General features: G+C 47.8%; 1 protein-coding gene across 4 annotated transcripts in view; it reads left to right on the top strand.

Moving 5' to 3' along the window:
- PRAG1 (PEAK1 related, kinase-activating pseudokinase 1) overlaps positions 1–16826 on the top strand; it is a 47378-nt gene extending 30552 nt beyond the window's left edge. For all 4 annotated transcript variants that reach the window (XM_040243187.1, XM_040243188.1, XM_040243189.1 and 1 more), the window contains 2 exons: positions 8012–8751; positions 14218–16826. In XM_040243187.1, coding sequence (XP_040099121.1) covers positions 8012–8751; positions 14218–15363 — 1886 coding nt within the window. In that variant the 3' untranslated portion in view covers positions 15364–16826. The remainder of the gene's footprint in view (positions 1–8011; positions 8752–14217) is intronic.
- Positions 16827–17208: the final 382 nt, after the last annotated feature.

The raw sequence follows: 17208 nt of genomic DNA, 5'->3' as shown, positions 1-17208 counted from the left end.
CTGAGCACATCTGTTATCCCATTTGTCCATGTGGCCAGTTCCATTGAACAGTGGGTCAACTCGGTGAAAGGAAAAATCCATCTAAGCAGTTGTCAGGTTTATGCTTGGGTAGGGAGGGACAAACTGCATGTGTAAGGACAGATCTATGAACGCTGCCAAGGGGAAGGTCATCTGGAGTGAATGGATGGACGGGGGTGGGAGGAATGGTCATCAGGGGACTCATGTGCTTTTAAATGGTTACTTTTAAATATTGCAAACCTCATAATTGCATTAAGATCATTTTCCCTTTTGATGTAGGATAACATTTCAATTAAGAGTTCCACAGTTAAAAAAACATCATGGATGCCAGGCTCCCATCTCCGATTGAACTGAAAATGTGGTCACAAGGGATAGATGAGAGGTCTAAATAACCAGACAGTAGTGACTATAAACTCCCTTGAAGAAATATACCCAGGCAGTGTTTCTGTTCTGATTTTTGTCACTGGCAAACTAGAGGCACAGAAAGTTCATTAACTATCTTGACAGTAGTGAGCTTGCATTTCTCAATAATAATGCCAAGAGGATTTTTAAAATATAGACATTAACACAGTCACGATATGCTTAGTTGCTCAGTTGTGTCGGACTCTGTGACCCCATGGACTGTAGCCTGCCCAGCTCCTCTGTCCATGGGATTTCCCAGGCAAGAATACTGGAGGGGGTTGCTATTTCCTTCCCCAGAGGATCTTCCTGACCCAGGGATCTTTCCTGGGTCTCCTGCGTCTCATGCATTGGCAGGCAGATTCTAAAGAATCAGTTAATACTGAGCCACCTGGGAAGTCCCACGCAAACTGTGGATTGAGTACAATTTTAGATGTTGAAGACACAGCAGGGAGAGAAGGTGCCGCATCCCTTCCTTCATAGAGCTCACAGTTTAGTGCGGAGACATGGATAGCGAGGAAGATAAAGAACTCAGGTGGCCAGTGTGTCAGACAGCAATAAGTGCTACAGGGAAAAGTCAGCCAGCAAGGGGGTGGGACTCACCTGTCAAGGGGAGACAGAAAGTCCACAAAGAGCATACATCAGCCTCACCCTCACTGAGCTCTTGCTCACCCACTCAGGCTATTACCCGAGCCTCTGTAAGAAGAAACAGTATTTTCAAAAAGGTGGTCCTGGGAGTTCCCTGGCAGTGTAGTAGTTAGCATTCTGGGCTTTGCTGTGGCCTGGGTTTAATCCCTGTTTCAGGGAACTGAGATCCTGCAAGCTACATGAAGCAACCCAAAAAAAAAAAAAAAAATGGTGGTCCTGAAAAAGACATCTAAAACTTCTAAACCAAAAATAGTGTGTTTTCTATTAATTAAGCAGGCTTGTTAGAACACTTGATCCTAACTGGATGGGTTCAGTCTAATATATTCCATCCGTGTTTTGCTCTAACACTGTATCTCTCCTCTCAGCCCTCCATGGAGATAGACTGAGTAATGGGTTCTGTTCTGAAAGATCTATTAGTAAAGGTTGGAGAAATTATCCTAAAGAAAAGATAACTCATTTTTAAGTGTGGCCTGAGCCCTCACAATATCACCACATGTAAAGCTTCATCTTAGATTGAGCTATTCCCTTTAAACTAAATTTAAAAACGTATGTTATTTCAGTAAAGTCCGTACATGTCTATGATACAAATCTAAACAGTGGAGAAAGATATAAAATGAAAAGCCAGTCTTCAGACACTCCCACCCCAGCTCCCACCTCCACTTGGAACATTTTTTCTAAATCATCCCACAAATTTGTATCCATATTCCAAATATCATAAGCTTCAGTTCTACACACTTTTGTACCTACTGTATCTTGAAGTCCTTCAAATCAGAACCTCTAGGTCAACGTCATTTTCTTTTCATGGTGCGTATTGTTTCATTGTCTGAATGAGTTAAACCCTCCTCTTGTCGATGCATATGTCGGTTCCTTTCATTAGAAGTCTACAGTAGCATCCTGGGACACACACTGAGATAATTTGCTGAGCATATCTGTAAGATAACTTCTTAGAAGTAGAATTGATATGTTAAAACATATATGCATTTTAAAATAGATGTTACCAAATTAACCTCTAAAAATGTCAATTTATGCTTCCATTAGTGGCATGCAAAAGTGCCTTGAACATTTAATTTTACTGTTAATTTGGAAGCAAACCCTTAGTGATTGTGTTATAATGGGAAAAATCATGATTCTGGAAGCACATACGGGCTGTAGACATGAAATATTTTCCATGAACCTGTTTTCCAAACAGAAAGTGCTTCCCCATTTTGCGTGTCAGTGGCCTACCCATCTTAATCACTGTTTCTTGGGATGCTGAAGCAGTCCAGAGAAACATCTCACAAATGCTGCATTTTCCATACAACTGTAAAATGCTAATAATGTGTTTCCATTTTCAGACCACGTTTGCCTTCTTGAAAAAGTAAGCATTCCTCTTGAAGAAATGCCATATGCCTTCTTTTAACAAAACAACAACAACAAAATAGAGCTTAGTCTATTTTGATTGTAGAACCAAACAAGAGCTTGTACAGTTTTCCTTTGGAGGAAAAAATTACTCTCTGTGAGTCTAAAACATACCCTCCACCCCAACCCTTAACATCTTCTGGAAGGGTGGGGAGGGGTTTTGGCCAAAATCTGCAAGACTACCACTTCCTGTGAGATGCTGGCCTCCACCGATGGCTTCAGTTTCTCACCTTGAACATGTAGGGGTTGAAGCAGGCCATGGTGCGGACGAGGTTTCTCCATCTCTGCCTTGCCTGTAGTAGGTGCTCAGGAAATATGAGTGAATGAATGGATTAATCTATACAGTCATTTCCAGCCAGCCAGTCATTTCCTCTTACCCTCATTTTAAAAAAAGATCCAAAAAACACTTAAGTGTTTCGAACAAAAGAAAATTCCATTTACTTTCCTTTACAAGGTGGAGAACAGTCAGATGCCGAAGCTAAAGTTTGGAGCTGGGCGGGGGGGCTCTTAGCTGGGACCCTGCCCTTTGTCCCCACATTTGCTCTGGCCTCCCTGCTGTCAAGGTCTGTGTCATTCAGTCCTTTACATCCGCCGTCAGAAGGCAGAGCCGGGCACCAAAGGAGCCACACGGGCTTATTTATACGTTTCAAAACTGGACTGACCACTTCCTCCTGCAGCCCAGCTCTCATTTTGGCTGTAGAGAACAATGAAAGTACCTATTAAAACCCAGCCAGAAGAGAGGACTCTATAATAAGAAAACCTCACAGTGCTGGGGTTGAACTTTTGGCCTGCGTTTCTGCATAGGAGTTAAGCTCTTTTTCCGGACCGTTGAAATCCTGGTTCCTCTTCTCTGCTTTCTAAATAGGATGGCACCAAATGAGTTCACCTTCCCGTCAGTTGTTCTGAGATCCCACCCTGTGCACCAAGCGATAGTTTTGTCCGAGGAAACATTTTTCTCTGAAGCACAGGCACTAAAGAGATGCAGAGCAGTTCTGCTGTATAGCTAGCTACCGGCTTGATATGCAGAACTGAAAACTGAAAGGAAAACTTAGGAAATGGGGTTTGTAGCTCTCTGGCCCTATTAGTACCCAAAGTCATTTTTAAAAAACTACCAATGATGTAACTGTGATGTAGGCAGACGTCCCAGGAAAGTATTTTCCATTCTTACCCTTTTTATACCCTTAATTGTAAGCCAGAATTTGGAAACAGAGTGACCTAACACCAGCCTAAAACCCCAGGATATATTTGACTCTGTCTCGTGCACCCTTGGATCCAAGTCCTGAGAATATGGGCTGTTGGCCAAAGTGTTTCATGATTTTTTTAGGCACATTTTTCTAAACCAGTGGCTTGCTTGGGAGTTTTGAGACTATTTTAGGTGTCAAGGCATGTTTGTTCCGTCTTCTTTCTGGCTCTTCTAAATGCAGAGGGTGGCAGCTGCCACACATAGTAAGAGTCTAGCCTCTGCAAGGTCACAGCCATATTTCTGAGGAGGTGCCCCACGGAAGAATCAAGAGCATGACAGAGCCAGAATGGGCTTTCGGGGGCTCCCTGTGATTCCATAGAAGACGGCTGCTGCCTGTCTTGCGGTGGAGAAATCACACTTTCATTGAGAAGGGTCACACGTGGACATCTCTTTCTGAGAAGCCCTAAGAATATTAACAGCTGAGATGTTATTTATTCAATCCCGTGGTGCTTGGGAGCCATCAGAGAGAATTACGGTCTTCTCATCAGTCATGGATCCAAGTCTGAAGCGTGGATTAAGAATGCCTCAGGACAGAAGGTGGGGTGCCTGTTACCAAACTAGGTGATTTTTTTCATTTGAAAAAAATCACAATGTGTGTATGTAAAGGGCTTCCCAGGTGGAGGTGGTGGTAAAGAACCCGCCTGCCAATGCAGGAGACACAGGTTTGATCCCTGGGTCGGGAAGATCCCCAGGAGGAAGGCATGGCAACCCACTCCAATATTCTTTCCTGGAGAATCCTATGGATGGAGGAGCCTGGCAGGCTATAGGCCAGAGGGTCGCAAAGAGTCAGACACGACTGAAGGGAGTTAGCATGCACGCACGCACACACACGTATGTAATGCCCAGTTATACAGGGAAAGGGCACGTTTCCGGGGAGCCTCACTTCTCTGGATGAGGTCTGTCGTGTAGTCCTGTGCATCCGCCGGGCAAGTGCCTGGCTGGGAGCCTTCCTGCGCAGTGCCATCATCTGACCACTCGGCGCTTTAGGCAGTACTTGCTGGGTGCCAAACACCTAACATCTAAGAAATACAGTAAAAGGAGCCAGCCTACACACTAATCCTTGAAGCCACGCCTCCTTCTAATATCCAGTACTCCTGGCCCAACTTAGTTCAGAGGTTGCAGGATCTAGATCTCATCAAAGCCACTGACTCACAGTTCCCACAAGAAAGCAAGGGAACACCTACAGGGCAAAGGAGAGAAAAATCACTTCCTTCCAACTGCCTGAACACACACGTTATTTTTTGTGCTAAAGCACAAACTCTTGGTTTTCTCTGGTAATCCAGGGTAAGAAGTGTCCCTGATTTTATATATATATATATTTTAAGATTCCTGCTATTCTGAAAAGTTTTCCAGCCACAGCATAGGAGAGCTAGAACTAGAGGAACAGAGGAAGCCAGATAACCATCAGTATAGAGGTATTTTCTTTCGGGGGCAGCTTTGAGACAGAATACACATGAGGAGCTGTTGAAAATGGAAAGAGTGGCTGAAATTGTAGACTATTAGTTTTGGAAGGGGCCTTCCTGAGGATGCAGCCTGGTCAGCTTTAAATGAGGAAACTCAGCTGAGTAAGATTGACAGCTGACATCTCTCTGTGCACCCTCAGATCAGGGTAGAGGCAGAAAGGAATGTGGTGAGAGCCGTACAAGGAAGGCAAGAAAAGCACACCAGATAAGGGGGTGGGTATAAGCATGAGCCTAAAAGAGGGGACTAGTCCACAAACTGATTTGTCACAGACCTCCCTGGCCAGTTGAACTGGGGACCAGGAGTCATAGGCAGGGTGTCCCTGTTGCTGGTTGTTGTTGTTCAGTTGCTCAGTCATATCCAACTCTTTGTGACCCCATGGGCTGACTGCAGCACGCCAGGCTCCCCTGTCCTTCACCATCTCCCAGAGTTTGCTCAAACTCATGTCCACTGAGTCGGTGATGCCATCCAACCATCTCATCCTCTGTCATCCCTTTCTCCTCCTGCCCTCAATCTTTCCCAGCATTGGGGTCTTTTCTAATGAGTTGGCTCTTCGTATCAGGTGGCCAGAGTAATAGAGTTTCAGCCTCAGCATCCGTCCTTCCAGTGAACATCAGGGCTGACTGACCGGAACTCTGATCACACTCCACTCCTCTCCCAGCCTTATCTTCTGAGTGTTGATAATACTTCTCTTTGCCTGAACCTGGTTCCCAGCTCCTGGGTTCAACGAGCTGTGTGTACTAACTCTGTCCTTCTGGGGGCTTTGCACTGGGCTTGCTCTGCTGTCGCTCACTGGTGCTGGTCAGTGAGGCTGGGGCACGGATATCAACGCCTGAGGACGTGGTCATCCACCTTGCTCTCTCTTGCCTATGGAGAAGCATCTTAAGTAAGGAAACCACCCCCCACCCCGCACCCTGCCCCATGAGAGGCTTGGTGCCGGCCACTTCTGTCCCACTTTGGCTGGAGAAAGCAGAGAGAGACTCAGGCGTGAACAGCTATCACATATGCACAAGCAGCCCTACAAAGGCCTCGAGTGAAGTGACACAGAACTAACAGTGGCCTCCCTGTGGGGCTCTCTCCACGGGTCTCAGCCTCTGTGTCCGTTGTGCGTCTTTCACTCGAGTCGTCCTGCTGAGAGGAGAGGGGTGCAGAGAGGTACTGCATGCCCTGCCCTTAGGAGGGGACATGCACAGTCACAGTGGTCCCCAACTGTTTTGGTACCAGGGACTGATTTCCTGCAGGACAATTTTCCCACAGACTGTGGGTGGTGGGGAGTGAGATGGTTTGGGGATGATTCAAGCAAATTACATTTACTGTGCACTTTATTATTATTACATCAGCTTCACCTCAGGTCATCAGCCATTAGATCCTGGAGGTTGGGGCCCCCCTGAAAATGACGGGTGCACATCATAAGTGTCCACTTCCTTAAATCCGAGACCCCTGTTTCTTTCACATTTTAACCTTCAGGATAATAGCATGCATTTTACCACATATGGATACAGTTAATGGGTTTCTTTTAATCCCCCTAAAAGCTTTTATTAAAATAGTGGCTACATCTTTGAATCTGTTCTTAGAATGAAATAAATGAGTATTATTTCAGATGGCACTTCCTTGTCTCCAATGTCAGTACCTTTTCTTAAATGTTTTTTTACCTGAACTCTTGTTTCATTGTGAACTCTCCATTTCATGCAGTGATATGAAGACTAAGTCCAGTCTTCACTCTGTCTAGGTTGGCCATCCATCTCACCTTCTGTGATGTTTCTGGACGTACCTGTGCGCTGTGGAGACCTGGGCCAGTGACGGAACTTTCCCAGAATCATATCAGTATCCATGTGCACCACTCTGGGAACTCAGGGGCCTAGGAACCACTCACTTTTCTGCTGCTGCTTTTATAAAATCACCTTCCTATGCCCTCTAGGCTTCCCTGGTGGCTCAGTGGTTAAAAAAAAAAAAACCTGCCCACAATGGAGGAGACTCGTGTTCAATCCCTGGGTTGGGAAGATCCCCAGAGAAGAAAATGGCAACCCACTCCAGCATTCTTGCATGGAAAAAACCATGGACAGGGGAGCCTGGCGGGCTACAGTCCAGGGGGTCGAAAGAGATGCACAGAGCTTAATGACTAAACCACCACCACCATTGTCTGCTTTCTAAAATGTCTGTTGGCCTGCCCTGTCCCCCAGGCCATCAGGGAGTTTGTCAAAACTCATAGAATTACACATTAAAAGGAGGCATTATACTGCAGCTAAACACTACCCTCTATAAACTGACTTTTTGAAAAAAATCCAGCCGAGCCACACATGTTCAAGTTTGTTGTTGCTGTTGTAACATCGTTTGCCACATATTAGAAGCAACATAAGTAGCCATCCCCCAAATTATGATACTTGCATAAAATGATATAATATGGGGCACCTGTTAAAAAGAATGAACTACACCTGGACATCATCCGATGTGGACTGTCTCCAATCCATAGAGGCAAATGAAGAAAAGGAATATTGGGATCAGGGGGCACTGTTTGCTCTCCTTTGTGTAAACGTGTGTATGTTGCGTGTGTGTTTGTTTTGGTTGTTTGGCGGATCTCCAGAAGGATGCGTGAGAAATTGCCAGCAGTGGTTTCCTTTAGATTAGAGGGACTGGATACTGAGGGACCAGATAGGAGGAAGACTCATTGGCATTGTATACCTTTTTTGCACTTTTAATTTGTTCATATGCATATGTTGTCTTTTCAAGAAATAAATAAAAACAATATAAAATAAATTACTTTGATGGGAAAAAAAAAAGCCCACAGGATCCTGGAACTGAGCAGCATGGATTTCTAGCCTGAGAATTTCTGTTTCTCTCTCTCAGGTCCATCATCTGAGCCAGCTCACTCGCCCACCAACAGCAGGAAGCAGCTCTTTGCCCCCGTCCCCTTCCCTTCGGGCTCCACCGAGGATGTGTCCCCCGGTGACCTCCTGCAGCCCCCACCTCTTCCCCAGAAGAAGCTCGTGAGTCGGGCGGCCTCTTCCCCCGATGGCTTCTTCTGGACCCAGGGCTCCCCCAAACCGAGAACAGCAAGTCCCAAGCTGAACCTCAGCCACTCGGAGACTAACGTCTATACCCATGAGGACTCCCACTTCAGCTACGCCTCAGGCCCTGGTGGCCGCCACCAGCACGTCTTCTCCGCTTCCGAGCCGCTGGAGAAAACTTCCAAAGGCAGTGGCCACCGGGGCCCCACGCCAGGGCTGGGGGGCAGCAAAGGCCTGCAGGGCAAAGGGGTCTCCTCTGCCTCGCCCTCCCAGTTGAGTGTGTCCAGCCAGGCCTCGGCGGGCAGCACCCAGCTGCAGCTCCACAGCCTCCTGAACAGCATCAGCAGCAAGGAGGGCACCTACGCCAAGCTGGGGGGCCTCTATGCCCAGTCCCTGGTCCGCCTCGTGGCCAGGTGTGAGGACCTCTTCATGGGCGGCCAGAAGAAGGAGCTGCACTTCAGCGAGAATAACTGGTCCCTGTTCAAGCTGACCTGTAACAAGCCCTGCTGTGACTCGGGGGATGCCATTTACTATTGCGCCACCTGCTCCGAGGACCCCGGCAGCACCTATGCCGTGAAGGTAGGTCTCACCCCGACCTCCCGCCCCCCCGCCATGCAGCTGGCAGTCCTGACTGGCAGCCCTGTGGCTTGAGAAGTCCTGTCCCCTCGGCCACCTCCCAGAGGAGGGTCATTTCCTGGAAATGCTCGGTGAGTTCGCTCTGCCTGGCCCAGGACATGGTGCAGTGTGATTTGTGTGCACGTGTTCAGTGGAGGAAAGAGCGAGCTGAATGTGGTCAGCCTGGTCATCACTGGCAGCCCAGAGCCCGGGATCTGTACCTATGCAATGAAGGGATGTAAATTTGAGCTCCTTGAAAGTCAAGGGGGTAGAGGTGCCCTTAGGAAGTTCTTTGCTTCTGCTGACCCAGTGGACCTGAGAAAATGATCTTTGAATCATCACTCTGCTTCCACCCTGAACATTTCTTGTGTTCAGGTGCATCAGTTACTGTCCCCTGCCTCCTGGGGCTGGACCTGGGGGCTCCTTCATTGTCAAGAGACAGCTGACCTCTCCATTTTGAGGAGGAACAAGCCTGGTGGGACAGGCTTTTAATCCTTCTTGCCCATGGGGTAGAAAGTGATGTGGCCCAAGGGGCCACGTAGCGCAAGGTCTAGTTTAAGTTCAAACCCCTTGAACTTCTGGATCAAGCGGTTTGGTTTTTTAGATTCATGATTGTGTTGTGCAGCTTGGATTCTAAGACCTCCTGTAATAATGTAGCATTAGCCAATTCTGAAGAACAGTACAGAAAATTCGCATTCCCAGAGAAGATTAGAAGGCAGTGTTGTTCATTTCATCTGAAATCTAAACCATAAGGAAGGACTTCCCTGACAGTCCAGTGGTTAAGGCATCGCCTTCCAATGCAGGGGATGCTGGTTTGATCCCTGGTCAGGAAGCTGAGGTCCCACGTGCCTCCCAACCAAAAAACCCAAAACAGAAACAATATTGAAACCAAGTCAGTAAAAACTTTAAAAATGGCCCATATCAAAAAATAATAATAATAAGGAAACCAGCAGATAGACCTTGGGCCTGTTAAGGAAGAGAGTCCCAGTGTTCTCTGTGATTCTGCTGGAGCCTTGGCAGATCAGGGTGTATCTCTGTAGCGTGTGAAAAGGAAATTTCTTTTTAAAATTTTAGCTTTTTTTTATATTGGAGCTCAATATTTTATGAAAAGGAAATTTGAAGAAGAATTTCAAGTATTCAGAATCTAGGGAACAGCAGCATCAATTTGGAGATGTGCCTAGAACGGTAATGGGGTGGAGGCGGGGTGCAGAGCATACTCCTGCACGCGCCGCCGTTCCACTTCATTAGTGCTGGTTCTGGATGAAATAGTCATCTGAATCCTCTGGTTCCCCAGGAGGGGAGCAGGCTCCTTCCCGAGCCGCCTGTCTGCGGCCGAGCTCATCCGTATCTGGGATGCAGGAGCTTCGGTTGCAGGCTCGCACCTGCTCAGGCTCGTGTTGGTTCCTCTGTTTGTGGGCTTTGCCTCCTGTGGCAGTGAGAGAGTGAAGCCAGCTCGTGTAGCCCTGCTCCACGAATACAGGGTAGGAGAAAAAGCCTTTGTTACGTGTGCTGTCGAAGCTGTTTCATGCCTCAGTCAGCCAGAACTCCAGTAATTAGGGACCTGTGTTAAGTTGGCTGGGCCTTTTTTATTTCGCAGACATGACTTAGCCCAGATTTTCAACCACGAAGCAGGCCAAGGCACCAAAGTTTAAAGCAAGCCTTGGCTCAATGAAACCTTTGAAATTGGAGCTGAACCAGTCTGTGTGAAGGTCTTGAGCCAAAACCTGAGCACAAACCCCTGAAAATGATCTTGTGGGGTGGTGAGGGGAGGTGGGGGTGGAAGAGAAGCCTTTCACCCACCTCCTCTACCTTCACTCCTAATTTGACTCTGTAGAATGATCTTGAGGGGCCCTGCCCAGGGCTGCCCCACTGGTTAACATGCACCCCGTCTTTTGTTCGAGGCAGTGAGGTCTTGCCAGAGGACCAGCTCACTGATTTTGAATCTCATCCAGGCCAGTTGTCATTGACTCTGCTCCTTCATTTACATCTCTGTGCAAACTGCCTGGACTCCCTAGGAGAGTTTTTGCTGGGCTCAAGCTTTTGATACCCTGGAGAAAAGGATCCTTGGAAACGCATCCCAGGCCTGGCAGCTGCGCCCTCTGGGTTTGTACAATTACCTGCCAGCCACCTCTGGATTGCCTGGCTCTACCACCAGGTTACCATCAGACCCACAAGAGCAGTCACCATAGCAACCTTTCCCAGTGGGTGCTCACCTGAGCTAGGCTTTGTGTTGAAAGCTGCGTCTATGTTGTATCTTTTAATGCTCCCAGTGGCCCTGTGAGGAGGGACACTGCCCTTGAGATACAGAGAAGAAACAGACTTTGAGATAAATACAGTCAATTCTCAATATTTGGGGATTTCATATTTGTGAATTTGGTGCTGAAATTTTTTTGTAACTCAGGGTGCTTTAGTGGTTATTCCTGGCCATGTGCAGAATTGGGGAGATCTGAGTTATTCAACACACAAATCCCTAGCTGAGGTGCTAGGGACTCTCCACCTTCTTTCTCAGCTCTCATACTATAAACAAGTGCCTCATCTTCACACTTTTTTTTTTTTTTTAAGGGTGATTTCACCCTTTAAAATGGCCATGCCAAGCAATGAAGTCCTGTCTCATGATCCTAAGGTCGGGAAGATTGTGATACAGTTTTGAGAGGGTGTTAGATCAGCTTCTTTTCAGGCATGAGCTACACTGCTGTCAGCCATGAGTCACTGTTAGCACAGCTGAAATACTCAACAGTATCTATGAATAAGGAGTCTTTAAACAGAAACACACATACAGCAGGGTTATACACTGGCCAGTTGATGAACATCTTGTGACCAGAGATTTGTAAGAACTTCATGTTGCATTTCCCTAGGAGCAGTGGTTCAGCATTCATGTGTTCCATGTTTGTGACTACTTACTAGAACATAACGACCAACCGAAAAGAACAAGAATCAAGGGTAACTTGCCAATGTTTGCAGAGTTCGTATTTAAACTAAGGTCCTTTTCACCCTAAAGCTCGTGCTCTTCACCTCCAGCACACTTCTCAGCTGTACAATCTTGCGCAAAATAACTTAACTTTTTAAAGTTTCAGCTTCCTGCTCTGTAGTAACATCTGTCTCATCGAGTTGTTCAGTGAGATTTAAAGAGACACTACAGTAAATATGCTTTATAGGCACCATGTGAAAGTTTTCTGGGTATGTTGTAGTTGAGAAGCTCTCACTTGTATCCATGGATGGCACTGCAAACAGGTCCATACACAGTGGTTGTTGGTATTTATACACTAGACTGTTTTTTGAGGACCACCCAAGCTGACAATGTTCCAGAAAACTGCCATTTAAAAATGGAATATAGCTGGCTGGGCTCAGATAAGAAAGAACCTATAGCAGTGCCTTTTCGACATGTATCCTGAAATCACTTTTGTTAATGGAAGAGGAAACACTGTCTGGGATAAAATGAGCTTCTCTTTTATTTCTATTCTACTTTTCTAATAAGAGAGATCACTAAATTAATGCGTTCCCTCCCCCTGACCCCCCAACCCTCTGATTATCTTTTAAAAAGTTTTCTTAGTAGCTGAGCTCCTTTATGCCAGGTTTCATGCTGAGGTTTGTAGAGCTGCAATATAAATAAATCTCTTTGAAAAGGCACTTGCAACAGAACTTCTAAAAACGTCGCCTGTAAGCATTGTGGCACTCCATAAACACTGCCATGGCCATTCAAGTGTAGCCGTGCAGCAGCCGAAGGGTTGTTTTGAGATTGTTTGCTGGGTGATATTTTGTAGATGGGGCCAGATGCCTTTCTTCTCAGGATTACATACTGATCCTTACCCTTCTACAAAGCACGGCTGGGGCTGCACCATCTCCTTTGCAGAGGAGTGCCCACAGACCATCTGCAGTCTCTTTCAGTATAATTAATTAGAGGGGATCAGGCCTGATGGGAGGCCATTGTGTGTGACTCAAGACTCTCAGTTGTGCAGCCACCAGATGAAGATTCCTGTTGCTCAGGATCCTTAGGTGGCTGACGCTGTCATTAGTACAAAAAGATGTAGAAGAAGAGGGAAAGATACAGCATAGGAATTCCCCAGAGAACCTGAGATCCTCCACTTGTTTATTTCCATCTTCAGTTCAGAGGGTGCCTTTGGGCCCTTGGGCTTCCCTATTCCCTGGAGAGCTTTCTATTTTCTTTCAGCTGCTATGACTCACCCTTGGAGGAGTGGCTTGCACTTAGCAGCTCCACTAAAATCAGCCCCATGGATTGTGCCAATTGGTAGGCATGGCATATTAACCTGGATCTAGAAACCAGGGCAGCCTAAGAGAATTTGACCAAGTCCTAGAGGTATAGGGCCTGCATCTCTGCCCCTGAGATTCCCCCAAAGGGGAATATCCCAGCGATCAAACATATCTGCTGTCAGGTAGCTGCCAAGTCAGGTGCAGGGGCTGGGGAGTGAGGCTGGTTGCCTGAAGAAGCTCTTATCTGGCTTCCTGAGAATTTGTCCAGTCCACGTTGTGGGCAGAGAGATGTCTTCCTAACAAGGGAACTCATCCTGGCTGGATTATATGATCATTTTAGGTTTAACTTTTTAAGAAATTGACCATCTGTATTCCAAAGGGGTGGTACCATTTTACATCCTACTAGCTGTATCTGTGGAGAAGGAAATGGCAACCCACTCCAGTGTTCTTGCTTGGGGAATCCCAGGGATGGCAGAGCCTGGTGGGCTGCCGTCTATGGGGTCATACAGAGTTGGACACGACTGAAGCGACTTAGCAGCAGCTGTATCTGAGACTTCCCATTTCTGTACATCCTCATAGACGCTTGGTATTATCATTTTAGTACAGCCATTCTGGTGGGCATCACCTGGGCTCTCATTGTGTTTTTGACTTGCCTTTCCCTTATGACTCATGATGTTGAATATCTTCTCATGTGCTTATGGCCATTTACATAGTTCTTGGGTGAAATGCTTGTGAATATCTTTTGCTGACTTTTTGATTGGATAATTTATCGTACGACAGCTTTGCAAGAATTCTGGGTACATTCTGGATGGATATGTGTTTTGCAAATATTTCCTCCTACTCTAATACTTGTCTTCCCAATTTTCTTAATACTTTTTGAACTACACAACTTTTAAGATTTGATAAGGTCAAGTTTGTCCACCCTTTTGTCTTTTGGACCATGGTTCTGGTGTGGTTGCTGAGAAATCTTGGCTTAGCCTAAGGCCTCAAAGATTCTGCCGTGTGTATTCTTCAAAAGTGTGTATGTTTTGGCTCTCACACCTAAGCCTCACCATTGTGACCTAGGTCTCTGTGACCCGTTTTGAGTTAAATGGTGTGTGCGCAGTGGGCAGTGGGGGTGTAAGTTCACCATTTGTGTGTGGATGTCTAAACGTCCCGGCACTGTTTACTGAACAGAATGAAGGCTCTGGCTTTTGACCTCACTTCCGCTTTCCCCCACAGATCTGCAAGACCCCCGAGCCCAAGGCAGCCTCCTACTGCAGCCCTTCAGTGCCCGTGCACTTCAATATCCAGCAGGACTGTGGCCACTTTGTCGCCTCCGTACCCTCCAGCATGCTCACCTCTCCCGACGCACACAAGGATCCTCTATCTGCCCTGCCCTCACATCCACCCGCCCAGGAGCAGGACTGTGTGGTGGTCATCACTCGGGAGGTGCCCTACCAAACCGCCTCGGACTTTGTGCGGGACTTGGCCACCAGCCACCAGTCTGAGCCCGAGGTCTACGAGCGGCGGGTGTGCTTCCTGCTCCTACAGCTCTGCAACGGGCTGGAGCACCTGAAGGAGCACGGGATCATCCACCGAGACCTGTGCCTGGAGAACCTGCTCCTGGTGCACTGCGCCCCCCAGGCCGCCCCCGAGCCCTCCCCGGCCACCACATCCCCCGCCCCTGCGGCCACCCCGTCCTCTGGCCCCTCAGCCACTGTCCCTACCAGCGCCACCCCCACCCCTCCAGCCGCCCCCGCCTTTCAAGGAGGGTCCAGTGAGAAACACTTGCCCCGGCTTATCATCAGCAATTTCTTGAAGGCCAAGCAGAAGCCGGGTGGCACCGCCAACCTGCAGCAGAAGAAGAGCCAGGCACGCCTGGCTCCCGAGATCGTGTCTGCTTCCCAGTACCGCAAGTTCGACGAATTCCAAACGGGCATCCTCATCTATGAGCTACTCCACCAGCCCAACCCGTTTGAGGTGCGGGCACAGCTCCGGGAGCAGGACTACCGGCAGGAGGACTTGCCCCCGCTGCCCGCGCTGTCTCTCTACTCGCCAGGCCTGCAGCGGCTCGCCCACCTGCTGCTGGAGGCCGACCCAATCAAGCGTATCCGCATCGGCGAGGCCAAGCGCGTGCTGCAGTGCCTGCTGTGGGGGCCCCGGCGTGAGCTGGTGGAGCCGCCGGGCACCTCGGAGGAGGCGCTGTGTGCCACGCTACATAACTGGATCGACATGAAGCGAGCCCTGATGATGATGAAGTTCGCCGAGAAGGCGGTGGACCGCCGGCGCGGGGTGGAGCTGGAGGACTGGCTCTGCTGCCAGTATCTGGCGTCAGCCGAGCCTGCAGCCCTCTTACAATCGCTGAAGCTCCTACAGCTTCTGTGAGGCAGCTCCCGGCCCCCTCCTCTGGGCCGGACCCCCATCCTACCCCTTTCCCCGTGCCCTGCCTTGCCTTGGAAACATCCGTGTCTCTTGGGAAATGGTACAAATGACTGTCATACTTGGATGTAATATATATATATATATATAAGATATAAATATGAAAGGCTGTGGATGTCATTCCCCACCGTGGTCTAGCCTCCTTTTCTCCTGTAGTCTTGCAGTTTCCTCTGCAATTATGTACATTTCTAGCTTCTTGCAAGGTCGTGAGGACAGTGCCGCCGGCAGAATGAAGCCTGGACTCTGGTCTCACTACCCCATTAAGGGGTCTCTTTACCTTCTTGTCAAGTGGCTATTTAAAACCAAAAGAACCCTCCATTTTTCATTAAATTGCTGGTCGAGTCGTGAGCAAAGTTCTTTTATCCCCAAGTGCGTTAATACCTTTGGTGGGTAAAATCGTTTTAAGCCCTTGCAACAGTGGCTTCAAGACCACTTGAACTGTCCCTGTTCTTCCACTTCTCATCAGAAGGAACATCAGGCCACAAGAGCCCAGGCATGTGGGGACCAGTTCATCTTCCCTGCTTCTCTCTCCAACTAACAGCCTCTTAGGAAGAAGCCAGACACAGCTGGTGTGACCCAGAGTTTCAGAATTTTATCCCACTGCTCGAAATCCATTTCCAGTTTGCTAAAGCTTGTTATCATTTGCATCAGAAGCCTGGCTAAAAGCGGAAGCCACCCCAGATGGTTCAAATGACAAGAACTTAGCAGGGGACCACTTAGAGAGTTGCGGCAGGATTAAGAGAAAAACAATGGATGGTGAGACAAAAAGCAAGGGCTGGAATGGGAAGGGTTCACTCAATCTGTTCCCCACCTGTCATCCCCAGGACAAGACCAGTGACACGCCAGAGAGCAAGGGGGCCTGGGTGATACAGCTGGCAAGACTGACTTCCCTGGCAGGGTTGGGAAGAAAGAGTGGAATGCCGGGTGGGAAACAGCCCGCTGTTAATGCTGTCCTAGATAAGGGCAGTGCAAGAACTCAGTGTTTCCACTTTCAGACCACTCACCCACCTGCTGTTCAAAGCTCCTTTGGGTTTCCATTTTTTAAAACTCATTCAGTTGACACGTTTATTGGCACCTACTAGAGTCAGCATTTGTTACCATGCCTTTAAAAAGTGCTTCAAAGAAAATTTAGAAGCACCAGATCTTTCTTCCTCAAAACTAGACACAGAAAAAAATCAATAAACACCCATTTGAAGGGAAATAGCCCAAGAGCCTTGTATTGCTACCTTAAAAAGAGTAATCTTTGAAGTTGTGAACAAATTTCTCAAACCTTGTTAATAACAATGGACAAGTTTAAAATCAAAGATCTTAATGGATGTCCTAGGAATCTAGGAAAGTGGCCAGCAACCAGGATGGCAAAATCTCCCAGGTCCCCTTCTGCATATTTTTAAAATAATTTTTTTGATTTATTATTGGCTGTGCTGGGTCTTCATTGCCACAAGGGCATTTCTCTAGTTGCAATGAGTAGGGGCTACTCTCAAGTTGCAATATGTGGGCTTCTCATTGCAGTGACTTCTCTTGTTGCAGAGCTTGGGCTCTAGGGCGCATGGGCTCAGTAGAGGCGGCTTCCGGGCTCTAGAGCACAGGCTCAGTAGTGGTGACGCACGGGCTTAGTTGCTCCGTGGCATGTGGGACCCTCCCGGACCAGGGATCGAACCCCTGCCTTTTGCATTGGCTGGAGGATTCTTCACCACTGAGCCACTGGCAAGTGCTCCTTCTGCATATTAATTTCACTCTTTTTGCAGCCATTCCAGCCTGGGACTCCAGGTAAACACACCCACACTTCCAGGC

This window comes from Oryx dammah, unplaced genomic scaffold, assembly GCF_014754425.2.
Source record: "Oryx dammah isolate SB20612 unplaced genomic scaffold, SCBI_Odam_1.1 HiC_scaffold_7, whole genome shotgun sequence".
NCBI classification, from domain to species: Eukaryota; Metazoa; Chordata; class Mammalia; order Artiodactyla; family Bovidae; genus Oryx; species Oryx dammah.
The sequence above is the reverse complement of the archived record's forward strand: the minus strand, read 5'-3'. Positions and strand labels throughout refer to the sequence as shown.